The 15,330-nt window shown below is 38.3% G+C and overlaps 1 protein-coding gene across 2 annotated transcripts in view; it reads right to left on the bottom strand.

Annotated features, from left to right (window-relative positions):
- The window catches only part of mcama (melanoma cell adhesion molecule a), an 83,356-nt gene that overhangs the window by 18,406 nt on the left and 49,620 nt on the right, over positions 1-15,330 (bottom strand). For both annotated transcript variants that reach the window (XM_052112412.1, XM_052112403.1), the window contains exons 2-5: positions 3,000-3,124; positions 2,659-2,884; positions 1,416-1,486; positions 1,231-1,318 (exon numbers count right to left, since the gene is read on the bottom strand). In XM_052112412.1, coding sequence (XP_051968372.1) covers positions 1,231-1,318; positions 1,416-1,486; positions 2,659-2,884; positions 3,000-3,124 — 510 coding nt within the window. The remainder of the gene's footprint in view (positions 1-1,230; positions 1,319-1,415; positions 1,487-2,658; positions 2,885-2,999; positions 3,125-15,330) is intronic.

Raw genomic sequence — 15,330 nt, forward strand, 5'->3', positions numbered from 1 at the left:
CAGAGCAAGTTTTTTTTTACATTTTTGATTAAAGTTTTACATGCATCAATAAATCATTCACAGTAAGACCATGGGATGTGTATTAAAAAAGTAAATTGGGTCAATTCTGATTTCATTTTAACTTAAGCTTTTAAGTTTTTGCTTGATTTTCCAGCAGGGATCTTTGAACAGCCATAGCTGTTTTTGGGTCATGCATATTAGCTTTAATGAGATTGACCAAGACCAGCAGTCCAGCTCATGAAAAAAATACATTTTAATTTACTCATCCTCCTGCCATCTCAAACTCGTATTTCTTTCTTTCTCTTGTAAAACAAAAACAAGGATATTTTGAAAGATGTACAATATGATGTGTTTTTGTCCATACAAAGTCACTGAGGGTTCAAAACGTTCAAGCTCCAAAAAGGACATAAACGTAATCCATAGGCAGCATAAAAGTAATCCATATGACTAAAATAGTTTAATCCATGTCTTCTCAAGCAATGCGATCACTTTGGGTGAGAAACAGACCAAAATAAAGACCAAAAGTCTTTATTCACTATAAATCTTGATATCTTGCCCGACTGAAACAGTGCAGGCTTCAAAATAATAATGCTTTTACGCTACATGCAGTTAACTGGTACTCAATCCCAGGATCATTACACATTAATAAGCAGTTGTCATTTTCATTTTTTTGTGTTTATCATCAACATTGTGGTAGCTGCCATACATTTAAAAGTATCCCCAAAAAAAATCAAACACTGACTCTATCATTTTAACTTGTGTCTACATTTTCAAAACAACCCAACTGGATGCGAAAACCATGAATCTGGCAACATTGTGTCTAAATTGTGTACAGCGGTCAGTGCATGTATCAAGCATTAGGAAGTGTGTGAATGAGCTATAAATAAACACAATTTATAGTGAAAAAGAACCTAAAGTTTGGTCTGTTTCTCACCCAAAGTGATCATACCATTTCAGAAGACATGGATTAAATTAAATGGATTCAATTAAATAGTATATGATTACTTGAGTCGTATAGATAACTTGTATGCTGCTTTATGTCCTTTTTGGAGCCCGAAAAATTTGGGTCCCATTGACTTACATTGTATGGACAATGTCATGCATCCTTCAAAATATCTTTGTTTATGTTCCACAGAAGGTAGAAAGTCACATGAGTTAGATGAAAAATATGTAAATTTGGGGGTTTAAGTTTAGGACAAGGTCCATGCAAAACATATTAATGTTACTCACAGCCATTCACAGGGTGAATGGGGATGTGATCACGGTACCATGTGATGTTTGGTTTGGGGAAGCCATCTCTGGTCTCACAAGATGCAATCTAACCAAATAAAAGACAAGTCAGCTTAAACTCACCATACTGTATACATTAATGACTTGGCTATTCATAAATATGCTCATATGCTCGTATGACTTACCTTAGCTGGAGAGTCCTCAGACACAGAAACTCCAGACAGAACACCTTCAATCACAGGAGGCTCTGGAGGGGCTGAAAATGAAAAGTTGTTGTTTATGCTATATGAGCATAAGGGGGAAAAATTGCAAAAAATAAAAAACTTTTTACACTGCGTCTTAAACAGGAATGATGCATCAAGTTTTGAGCGAAAAGTAATTTTACTGTCCACACTGAGAGCGAAAATGCTGTGTGATGTGACAAAATCACTCATATCACAGTTAATCAAATCATATTTGATTTGGGAATTTGGGCCAATGAGATTTTACTCCGGGTGGAGCTATAAAGAACGGTAACCAGAGGTAATATTAGCCATGTTTTTCCCTTTCTTGACTCATTATTTGATTGGACTTCCAAATGTTAAAACTAGTGCCATCAGTCGATTAAAAGTTTTAATCACGATTAATCGCGATTAATCACAGATTTAGAAAGTGCTCAAATTTGACACTAAATATACTTAATTTCCTGTCAAAATGCATTTATTTACATTTTAGGAAAGAAAACAAAACAATATGTAACAATAATAATAATAATGCTTTATTAACATTTTCCAAACAAAACCTTTCAACAGTATAAAGATAGAAATGCACTAAAATCACACCAATTCAAATAACAATAGAAATTTCCTAAAGTCTAAGTAGGAGTTTGACTAACTGAAAGAACTAGTCTCCCCACATAGGTTGCATGTTTATTGCAATGGGCTTTAAATCTCTTAAACTCTCATCCTCCACAATATGAATCGGCCAGGTGACAGTGGCTATCCCCTTTCCTACAGCAATCATGAAGCTGCGTTCATGATTCATGTCAGGGTGTCAACACCAGTGTCAAGCCACATGAAGAGCGCTTGCAGACAAAAACTTCTCATTCTGCATTTTGAAGATAGATAAGATTTAGTGTGCTTCAGTGGTAATTAAAATGAGCCTTACATAGGCTGAAAAATACTTGATCCCAAGTCCCATCTGGGCTTGTTTTTTGCATCAAATAGTGCTAAGAGCTCCTTTCACCATAATTTTATCACTTACACAGAAGACCTGTTTTGTGTGTGTTTGTGTTGTCCATCAATTTACACTGCATTTCAGTCATAGTTAGTTAGGACAGAATCTCTGATTAACATTGAAGTTATTGGACTTTTTGTTTATTTATCACGTCATAACTGGTTAGGACACAGTGTTAGGGAGAATGTTCTGAAACACAAGGAAGATCCTTACCAAAAACCTTCAGGAGCGTCTTGCCCTCACCATTGCCTGCTGCCATCCCACTGACCTGGCAGAAGAACTCTCTCTCATCAGACAGTTTAACATCCTGAACCGTCAGAGTTTCTCCATCACTGTTTGACCTGACAGTGATCCGATTGCTATAGCTTGTGTTTGCATCCACCTTCTGCATAGTCAGGTCACTGTAGGAGATCCTCACACGATTACCTCCAGGAGCCCGCTGAGGATGACGTGAAATGGAATTGAATGTGGCTATGCATTGCCCACTCATAGCAAGCACTACTATATAGGCAGAGTGTACAGACTGAAAGCGTGTGAGAGGTTTTTGGACTCACCACAAACCACTGCACCATCACTATACTGGGGTCCTCGGTGAAGGAGTACAGGCAGGGGATCTCTGCAGTCTCATCCATATAAACCTCTACAGTGTCCTCCATCTTCAGATCCACCAGCGCCCAAGCTGCCAAAGACAAATACATTGAGCATTGAGCAATCACAGTGCTTCAGGCAACATTAAAACAAAGGCTGCATTATAAACACAACATTAATCTAGCTTTCAAAGCATTTCATTCAGAGTGTGTACTATTGTTTAATTCACAGCCTTTAGAGTAAACTCAATTACACCTCTATTAATGAGGTAAGCACCAGTCAAACACTCTTTCTGTTGAAGTTACCCAGGGTTAGTTGACATCTGTAAATAATGTCTAGACCCACTGAGAATCTGTGCAATTATTTTCATATTTTCTGCACTGATTGTAGGGAAACATCTGTGGAATCTTGCATAATTTCTTTGCGTAATATGGCGTAACAGAGCTGAGACTACTACACTTTTATTGGTAACTGAAAGAAATGCATTCAAAACTCTTTTAAAATCCAGTTATAAGAAAAAGCACATTACTTGAAACAGCATTTTAAAACCCATTTAAATTCTGTAATGTGATGTATTTCTGAAACAAGCTATTCAGCGAGAAGGATTTGATCAATAATTAAATTGATTTGATCATGAAAAGTGGGCATTCCATACCAGTTTTCAGTTAATTGTGAAGGAGTACTCCCCTCCTTAAACACCACTAGCTGCAATTGGCTGAAATTTAAGCAGCCGAAAAACAAATTGTCGCTGCGTTGCTTGAACAACGCTTGAAAGTCGACAGAGAAAGTCCTGTATTTTTAGGCTGGTTTCAGGTTTCACCTGACTCTGACTGGACCTGTTTTATGGGGGTTTCTTCAAGCGGTTAAAGGGGTCATGATATGCCTTTATATTATTTTAATATGTTCCTTAAGATTCACTTATAACATAAATATCCACCCTCATTCTGACCATCTGTCAGAAACATTGAGTATAGGTACTGCTTCTCTTTAATACTTGACAGTAAATGCCCACTGTTATGATTGGCTCTCTTCTCTTGACTGACTCTCTATTTTTGCCATCTCACTGCTCAGCACTTCTGGGCGGGCTATAGAAGCAATTAAAGGTAAAGTAGGCATTGATGTGTTGTTGTTAGGGGTGTATTTTTGGAAAATTTCCTTTGTGAATGGGAGACAAAGGAGACATTTCATCTTGCATGAATCCTTACTAACTCCACTAAAGGAAAATAATTCTGAATAATAATACTCAAACCAGCTCATCTGCCATCAACAATCATCCATGCGGTTATCTAATCAGCCAATCGTGTAGCAGCAGTGCAGTGCATATAATCAAAAATGTGATCTCAGTGATTTGGACCGTGGCATGATTGTTAGTGCCAGACGGGCTGGTTTGAGTATTTCTGTAACTGCTGATCTCCTGGGATTTTCACGCACAGCAGTCTCTAGAATTTACTCCAAAAGGTGCCAGAAACCAAAAAACATCCAGTGAGCGGTAGTTCTGTGGACGTAAATGCTTTGTTGATGAGAGAGTTCAACAGAGAATGGCCAGACTGGTTTGAACTGACAAAGTCTACGGTAACACAGATAACTGCTCTGTACAATTTTGGTGAGAAGAATATAATCTCAGAATGCTATTCTGAGATACGGGTTGGCACTGTTTTGGCGGCACGAGGGGCACCTACTTAATATTTGCAGGTGGTTTTAATGGTGTTGCAGTGTATATTAAGAAAGTACTTGGGATGTAATAAAACATAGATATACTGATCATTGATCAGCACTTTATTTTATTGATGTATGTTTGAGGCATTGATATATTAAATATATTTAGCTAACATTTAAATTAGAAGCCAAATTGGTGTGCTTTCCAATTCAGACATGTACCAAGTCTGTTTTATCTTTTCACGTCTCAATCATTTTCATGACTTTATATGAGAAATATGAGAAAGTCAGGGAGTCACTGGTCTTTGTTGTTATCCTGTGGTGATTGCTTTCAGATAAGATTACTTAAATCAGGCCTGCATCCAGCTCTAAGACACAAGGTGGGTCAAGTGCTGGACAACTGAGTTGGTTGCCAGGTGGGTCAACCTCATGACTGGGTGGGCCAGAGGAGGGTCTCTCCCTGTGGAATGGATGCCCCCTGAGAAGCTGGAACTGCACAGAATAATTTTATGGTTAAATGTGCTCAGTGGAGCTGAAGGTTCTAAACTCTTATTGGTACCTGAAAGCATTACCTAATTAGGCTAGTCAAAGTCTATTTACTAAACAAATAATGCTGTTGAATTTTATGAATGCCAGTCATTCAAATTCAGCTGCGGGTGAAGATTCCATGCAGGTCTACTGCTGACTCACATTGATCTTGCAGTAAGCTCTGGCACAACTTCACTAGGCTGGCAATATTTGGTTAAATAATGTACCAGGCCACCATACCAAATCAGCACTGACTATCACAGAAAAATACTCCATACAAGTTAGACAACCACCAAAAAGATCCAATCTACACCAAGCTGTTGAATATTATGACTTTCAAACTCATTTTCATGGATGGGATAAAACATGGACCATTAATTTGCTTCATAACACAAAGTGAACAGTCTGTGCATGAATCTATATATATATATATATATATATATATATATACATAAAAATTAATATGTGTGTCTGAACCATACAATAAAAGCTTTAAATGGATAGTTCACTCAAAGATAAAAATCCTGTCATCGTTTACTCACCCTCATTGCAAACCCATTTGCCATTTCTTTTTCTGTGAAACACAAAAAAAGAATGTCCATGTTTTTTTTCTCCATTCAATGACAAAAACAGTCATAAAATAGACATAAAATAGCTGTGCGTGAAGAGAAAATGGCAATTTTCTTATTTGCACCTCTACACATGCAAACTCAAGATGAGCTTTGGCAGATTTCACATTAATGATGTCAAACACGTTGTGAAGTTTTGAATTTAATGCAAATACGAACATAAAGTAGCCAAATTGACCCGGTTGCTAGGGAGGGTAGAATCACATGGGTTAACCTCCTCGTGGTCGCTATAATGTTGTTCGTTCTTGGTGGGGCGCGTGGTAAGTTGAGCGTGGATGTTGCGGGGAACATAGTGTAGGCGTGAAGCCTCCACACGCGCTATGTCTCTGTGGTAACGTGCTCAACAAGCCACGTGATAAGATGCGTGGGTTGACGGTCTCAGACGTGGAGGCAGCTGGGATTCGTCCTCCACCACCGGGATTAAGACGAGTCACTACGACACCATGAGGACTTAAAAGTGCATTGGGAATTGGGCATTCCAAATTGGGTGAAATAAATAATAAATAATTAAATAATGACTTTCAGAGTTTTTGTATGCTTCTCACACAAAGCTACGGTTTTTGAACAGTTGAAATACAGCACACTAAATGTATGAACTAATTTTATTGTGCTTTTTTTGTCATTTATGGACCTCACCAGTCCCAGTCCCCAATCACTTTTATTGTATGGAAAAGAGTGGCTTGGAACATTTGGCTAAATTGCTCCTTTTGTTTTTCACAGCAGAAAGAAAGCCACAAGTTTGGAGAGACACAAGGGAGAGTAAATGCTGAAAAACTTTTCCATTTTTGGACAAACTGTTCCTTTAAAATCCTCCATCTACTTACTTGCTGGGTGACTCTATTGAGGCAACATTGAGGTTTTGAGTGCAGACACAGAACAGCCAGTGGCTGCCACCACAGAAACTGAAAAAACAGACTTCTGTGTGTGATGATTATATGTGAGCAGCTCCTCTTTGCAGCACATTTCTAGTGACATGCATTGAAGAAAAGCATTTTTAAGGAGCATATTTTGTGAAAATCCTCTTGTAACTCAGACATGACCGATTCCATTCATCTTCTCGTCTTCCAGTCCTAGCTCCGATCAAAACAAATGTCCAGCCACTATGAATTTCCAAATGTCACTCTCTGCCCTAAACAGTCTTTTTGTAACAGAAGAAAGAGATGTCTTCTCCTCTCACCCTCTCTATCTCTCTGCAAACTGCTCTCTCTCTCAGCATACAGAAAAGACTGAAAGGCCTCTTTTTTAATTGGAAACATCTGGGAAGCAGGGAGTTGGGCTTTTGGGGTGCCGTGGAGACGGGTTATTGTGGGATTTCCATGTCCTTGGCGAATGACAGGTGGAAGAGAGAGACCTTGGCGAGGGTTCAAGGGTGAAGCGTCTACACCAACCCCATCACTCGTCACCCCCTATATGCCCCCATCCCCCCCACCCCCGCCCCCTCTACAATATGAGGTCAGTGGCACAGCTACTACAGGGAAGGACAGGGGACTTGTTATGTCAACAACATCCGAAATGGGTTGCCCTCCATGATCACAGAGGCGTATATTTTTGTGCAGTTTCAGCTCAACGCAGCAAAACATCCTACTCTTAAATGTAAAGTGTGGGATTTTAGTTTTTTGTTCAAATTACTTTTATCCCATCTTACTGTGTAAAAAGACAACCATGAGAAAACCTAAGTTTGTAGGTTTGAATCCCTCCAAAAACACTGTGGCTCTATGGTGCTTTTAAAATAATGCTCTGTTTGTTAGAACATCCCGACCAGCACACATTGGCTTTGCTAATGTCGTAATTTTAGGGCAGGACTATCTGTTTGTCTAGACTAGAGCTGCATGATAATGGTTAAAATGATAATCATGATTATTTTGGCCAAAATTATAAGCATGATTATTAAATCACTATTATTGAGAATTTGTGTCATTTGAGAAAAAAAATTTGAACAGATTTATTGCAAACAAATCAAAAGAATATAGTATCACTGTAATTCAAAACAATTAATCAAATTAATAAAACAGTGAAACACTGTTCATAGTTTTTTTGGAATCCAGTCAACTTGAACATTATATTATTGAAATACACACACCTAAAGGATTATTAGGAACACCTGTTCAATTTCTCATTAATGCAATTATCTAATCAACCAATCACATGGCAGTTGCTTCAATGCCTTTAGGGGTGTGGTCCTGGTCAAGACAATCTCCTGAACTCCAAACTGAATGTCAGAATGGGAAAGAAAGGTGATTTAAGCAATTTTGAGCGTGACATGGTTGTTGGTGCCAGACGGGCCGGTCTGAGTATTTCACAATCTGCTCAGTTACTGGGATTTTCACGCACAACCATTTCTAGGGTTTACAAAGAATGGTGTGAAAAGGGAAAAACATCCAGTATGCGGCAGTCCTGTGAGCAAAAATGCCTTGTTGATGCTAGAGGTCAGAGGAGAATGGGCCGACTGATTCAAGCTGATAGAAGAGCAACTTTGCCTGAAATAACCACTCGTTACAACCGAGGTATTCATCAAAGCATTTGTGAAGCCACAACACACACAACCTTGAGGCGGATGGGCTACAACAGCAGAAGACCCCACCGGGTACCACTCATCTCCACTACAAATAGGAAAAAGAGGTTACAATTTGCAAGAGCTCACCAAAATTGGACAGTTGAAGACTGGAAAAATGTTGCCTGGTCTGATGAGTCTCGATTTCTGTTGAGACATTCAGATGGTAGAGTCGGAATTTGGCGTAAACAGAATGAGAACATGGATCCATCATGCCTTGTTACCACTGTGCAGGCTGGTGATGGTGGTGTAATGGTGTGGGGGATGTTTTCTTGGCACACTTTAGGCCCCTTAGTGCCAATTGGGCATCATTTAAATGCCACGGCCTACCTGAGCATTGTTTCTGACCATGTCCATCCCTTTATGGCCACCATGTACCCATCCTCTGATGGCTACTTCCAGCAGGATAATGCATCATGTCACAAAGCTCGAATCATTTCAAATTGGTTTCTTGAACATGACAATGAGTTCACTGTACTAAAATGGCCCCCACAGTCACCAGATCTCAACCCAATAGAGCATCTTTGGGATGTGGTGGAACGGGAGCTTCGAGCCCTGGATGTGCATCCCACAAATCTCCATCAACTGCAAGATGCTATCCTATCAATATGGGCCAACATTTCTAAAGAATGCTTTCAGCACCTTGTTGAATCAATGCCACGTAGAATTAAGGCAGTTCTGAAGGCGAAAGGGGGTCAAACACAGTATTAGTATGGTGTTCCTAATAATCCTTTAGGTGAGTGTATAATACTAATAATACTTTTTGTGATAATTTTTATAACCTTACATGTTGGAAAACTGAACTTAAGACTTTTTAACGATCCAAGGGAACCCTGATTTAGTCGTTGTATTTGCAGGTGTATTTAGCTCTTATGTACAATTATTATGTTTTGGTGGAGAGGCTTTTGGACACTTGAAGACGTTTTTGGATACTAGGATAAATTATATTTGTAATGGTATAACTTTTGATTGCTTTGACGTATCAACACAATATTTTACTGACATGATTGGAAACAAAACAAAAGTAGTTTTTCGGAGCTACCTTATTTACACCCTGCGATATATCAAATCAAACAAATAAGATGGGCTTTTTTTTTTTTTTACTTTTCAGTGTTTTAGGCTGAGTCTCATAATTGATCCTAATCTATTTCATAATTTTTTTTTACAAGTTTTCTTTATAATCATACCAAAAAATTGACCCACTTTTTATTTGTAGAGTTATGAGCCTTTATTTGTGGGCATGCCACTGAAACAGGAAATATTTATAATAACCTTTAGAGCTTAAAGGGATAACATGTATGGTGCAAAGTTGCTTCTCAGCAGGGCTGGGTAAAAATCGCGATCTTAAACCATCCTGATATGGATTCTTAAAGTCCCAAAATGAATCTTTAATTCTACGCCTAGTCACTAGCTGCATGTAAATGTACTGTATTTGTATAACACCTCCCAATTGGCAGATGTCACGGCATCCTGATGATCCAAATTAACTCAACAAACATATACTTTGAATGTAACAAATGGCAGAACAATGGTAAAACTGTCCTGCACTTGAAGAACATATGGGCCCTGTTGTTAATTTTTTTATTAATATTTTCACAAATGTACCAAGATAAAATGTTCTTTCATATGCAAGCAAAATGGACATATAATTGTCACTTTGGATAAAAGTGTCTGTTAAATAAATAAATGTAACATACAAACAGAATACTGTATACCCAAATAAAATGAATCAAGAGCTTATGAATCAGAATCGGAATTGAATCAATTCGGGAAATCTGTATTGATACCCAGCCCTACTTAAAAGGTGAACTGATCTGGTTTTAAAGATGTTTAGATATTTTAACTGGAAAACAACAATGATACCGATTAAGAATAGGATTTTTTAAGTGAATCAAATCACCAGAACTGAACTATAATCATCATACAGTCACAACTTCCAAAACATCATACTGAGTATATAGAAAACATGAAAAACCTGTCTGTAGCAATACAGGTGACTAGTCAAGGTGAGAAGGCATACCTATAGGAGGACATATCATATATATATAATCCAAACCTTATCTTTACTCCTAAAATCACTTTTTTCATTGATAGATTTATAAATAATTTTTACCTTTGAGGACATCCCCAAAGAGAGGTTTTGTAACATTTAGCTAGCTTCTAGGGACAAATTTGTCCCCAAAGAAGTAAACCCACCCACGCACAAAGCCTTATTAAACTCAGTCACATCCCGCTGGTCCCATTCTGGGTTCACACCCCATTTTCGGGGCTGCTGCCTTTCTCTCTCCCTCACTCCCTCCCTCTATTACCCCACCCCAGCCGCGAACAACCGCCCCACTCATTGTGACCAAGACGCTGGCCCTATGCACTCTGAGCTTTCTGTCTTCTATCACAGCTTCACTGAGAGTGCGGAGGCCCCCCGCCTGCATCCATCCGCCCATGGCCTTCAAACACTAGCCATTGTTTTCACACCTGGTGAGCAAATCTCCTTCTCACTGACTGTCTCCATCTAAAGCCCTTATCTCAGTCCAGAACAGTGGTTCTACAGTGGTTCTCAACTGATTCAGGACAGTTTTTACCTTGGACATCAAGTGATGATCCAACTGTGTCGTATTTTCTTTTAACTTGCATAGTTTTGCATGTCTGTGTTGGCATGTGACAGATGAGAATGAGAATCTTGTTTGACTGGATGCACAGACTTTATGTCAACAACAAAAGGTTCCGTTCCCTTTTAAAAGTTGTTATTCTAACTATACACTACAATATAGTGAGTCACATTTAATTACTTGTTCTTTCCCTGACTCGGCAACCCTATCAGAACAAACCACTGTCCTAGAACATCCCAAATTAATCCATGTCTTCAGGTAAACACAAAGCTTACCAGAAGTTCATTGTGTGTCCTCAAGTTATGCTTTCTAAATCTTCTCCAGCACAAACAAGTTAACAATGATTTTGATCTTATACACGACTGGCTAATCAGATTAGGTGCAGAATATCTTGTCAGATCCCCCTCAGAGGGGGTCTAAGCAAGGGCCCGCATTATTATTCTAATCTGGAGAAAAACAGAAAATGAAAGAGAGTGAGAGAGAAGAGAGAAGAGAGACAGAGACCTTAAGCCCACTTTTGTGAAAGCACAGCGCTGTGTTAACGTTTGGGGCAGTTGGCCTACATACCCTCAGCAAACCCATGGCTGGAAACCACTGGTGAATATTTGGAAGTGCTGACAGAGTTTTAAATCATAAGAGTAAGGATGCCTGAAACCACATTGTTTTCACAGGATGACGACTTAGCTTGTGTGTGTGTGTGCATAAAAGGGCAAGGTACAGAAATTGTGGAAAGCTGAATCAGATTTTTTACCACTCCTCTAAAATCCAGGGCTATAAACCGAACTGGACACTAATTAAACCAATTTTAACTAATTAATTCCACAGTTTTCTGTGATTAATTGTGACAAATCATGTGACATGGTGCATTTAAACAAACATTAAAATATAAATCAGAAATATATTTACTATAGATAGATACATTTTTACAGGCAGAAATCGTTGATAACAGTATAAAGTATATGTTTACATGCCATAAAAACAGTGGACATTCTGTTATTAAGAGTTGGACAAAACCTTCTGTCATTTTCCAGTGGACTTTTTTGATAATAGGATCAAATGGGTAGATTAAATTCATATCAAGCTTTATTGGCAAGAGAAACGTAAGTGTGCATTGCCAATGCATTATTAGACACTAAACATACAGAAATAAAACAAATTGAATGCTTAAGTTTTAAATATAAATCGATTATTTTCTCTGGCTGCCATTCAGCCTCTATCGCGCATCTGCTGTTTTGTTTTTCACACTGGTTCAGTTGACAGTGAGTGAACGTTTTTGGGTATCTCTCCCACACCTGGCTCACCACTTGCGGGGTTAAGTCTCCATTCTCCATAAAGTGGATGGATATGAGTAAAACATTTATTAAATATAATAAATAAGCATGCACTGCTCCATGCAATCAGTTCCTGTGCTAAGATGTGCAGTCAAGTCGAGCATGTAATTCTTTAAAATTTATATATGCTAATTTTAGCCACAGGAAGTGAGGAAAAATATAAGTGATGTTTCAGGGAGTGAAAAAACAGATAATGCATTAATTGCGTTTATTGCTTAAATTTTTTTGCCGCAGTAAAATGTAAGCTATTAATGGAAGAAATATTTGCATTCAATTTCCCAGCCCCACTAAACAAATTATATTATTCAAAGTGGCAAAGTACATAAACACCTAAACAATAGAAGCACTAACAATGGGGTGCAGTATATCACCCTGATTACAGTGCCACATATACATTGTGTCTCTGACATTATTCAGTCACAACATCAGTCTGTCTGCTTGGTAACAAAGCAGATGAACTTCTGTTTCGGCTTCAGCTGAGATAAATTACATCTCCAGCTGTTTCATTCTTGCTGTGTGACTCTGTAAACTTCAAACAGACAAACGCAAAATCTATCAAGCAAACACAAACTGCCTCCCTTTTAAAGGTGAAACCAGTGAGCTCTGAGAGGTATTCAGTGACCTGTGATAGGACATTTTATTTTATCACTGACTTTATCTTTTGCATTCAAAGGGCTTTTTGTTGCCATTATAAAAGTTAAGACACTGTAGTCTAGTTAAAGGGATCATTGAATGTGTCATTATTTACAGTGAAACCAATACAGTAGTACAGAGAATTTGTATTCTATATCCCAAGTCTCATTATATTGCTTTGAATGAGGTATCTTGTGACTTTAGAAGACTTGGAATGTAGCACACAAGGTTTTTTTTGTCAATTAATGGGCTCAACAATGTAAATCACCATCCATTTTTATAGTATTGAAAAGAGAAACGGTTCTTTTTTTACCGGTTATCCAGGTATTGCGAGTCATCTTTCCTACCTTTTGGATCACTTTGCAATCTCTACAAGTTAGCTAATATATCATTTGAACTCATATGGATATTCCATGTCCATTTATTTATTTATTTGGCAAGCAGTCTTGTAATAAGCTTGACAATGTACAAAATAAACACCAACAGAACTCTGACGCAATACGGAGGTGCAAATTAGCTGTTCAGCGATTTCTTTCATTTCACATATAACATAATTTCAACACAAATCAATAGTTCATGTGCACTTATTTATTTATTTGGTTAGTAGTCATATAATAAGCGGGATAATGTACAGTCAACCATTGTTATCGCTTCACTTCGGGAACCTGATCACCCTGTCTGGGTTTATTTTGCGATAGCAACTGGCTGAATGTACATTATCCCTTACTAAGATAAACACTGGATTGTTGTTGATTTTACAATCTGTAGTTAAAGTTAAACATTACAAGTTTTGTTGTAATTAGGGGTATTTAATTAAAAAGTCTATGTCAACACACCTTTTGCAAGCATTGTCTCCTCATTTGTTAACAGGCTTTTGATGGAAATCCATTAAGAATTGCATTTCTTATTTCCAGATTTTTCTTCCTCAAAAATACTAAAATGATTGTTAAGTAACCATAACGGAATCTGAATCAGAACTAGAATTGTTAATTTCGTTATGATTGCCATCCCTATCTCTGTTAACTTTCAACACGTTGCCCTACCCCTTTGTTTGTGGCCCAGACTGCCACTAATGTGTCACAACAGACCTCCCATATAGATCACATTAATACCACAAGGCACTAAATGAGCTTCAGTGTTTGATCTCAGTGTTTTCTCAAAGATAACCTCCATGTTGAAGGATTCAATTATCTTTGACCATCTTTGTGTCTATACCTGGCTTTTGATCTAGAAATCCAAGTAAAGTTTGCTAATCTACAGTTTCAGACTTCTAAATCGAGGAGTCTTTCACCTGTTTCTTTAAAGTCTGCAGGGTTAGGAACCCATAAGCCTTGCAAGAGAACGGCAAAGAGCACTAGAGAGAGGCAAGCATGACAATCTCTCTGAAAGGCAGGGAAACATCTAGCACACCCCACATATACCTGAGATCAAAGAGGTCAATGAGCCACACCAAAGTCCATTTAAAGCAAGTCATTCAGCAGCCGTTTTGGCAATGCTCCCGGGCAGCTATTTACTATGCAGGCATTCAAGTATAGCTTGAATCTAACCCGTGAAAAATCACTTTCATTGGTGTAACCTAATTACCCAGGTTTAGTCATATTAAATAACATTTTGTACTTGAATTAAGTCAGTTAATTTCGATGTGATCCCAATATGCATGTTTTTTTGGTTACCTGACCGAAGCAACTTTATTTTACATTCCACTCAAACGCATGCAATGCAATAAATGTTCACCTTAAGGCTACACCAAAAAAAACTAGTAAACTAAGTAAAAAGGTAACAACTGCAGAATTGCACATCTGTAATAGCATAATAAACCTCTAGATGTACCTTATACTAACACAAAAATATTTAAATCTAGTATAAATGACATCCAATATACTTCTCACAATGCAACTACACACACACACACACACACACATGCACGTATGCGCACACACACTGAGCCGTGTGGCCTCCTGATCTGTGTCTTTGTGAATCAGAACAAGTGAACTGGCACAAATCCTCTGAGAGGAAGCTTCCTAAGATGGTCATTCAGTGTTTGCCGCCTCCCTGCTCCTTTCGACATATAAAGCCTGATCCTCTAAAAGCCCTGCTGAAATCTGCATCACTTCACAGCACACATGAAGGCAATCAAACTCCCACAATCTCTCATTTACATGTGTATATGGACAGGCGACTTCTGACATTGCATGTACAGTCACAAAAAGGAAACATTAAAATTTGTTAGAGTGGGGGCCTGGGTAGCTAAGCAAGTATTGACGCTGACTACCTGACCTGGGGTCGTGAGTTCGAATCCAGGGTGTGCTGAGTGACTTCAGCTAGGTCTCCTAAGCAACCAAATTGGCCTGTTGCTAGGGAGG

The sequence above is a fragment of the Xyrauchen texanus genome, chromosome 3 (genome assembly GCF_025860055.1).
Source record: "Xyrauchen texanus isolate HMW12.3.18 chromosome 3, RBS_HiC_50CHRs, whole genome shotgun sequence".
In the NCBI taxonomy this organism is placed as follows: Eukaryota; Metazoa; Chordata; class Actinopteri; order Cypriniformes; family Catostomidae; genus Xyrauchen; species Xyrauchen texanus.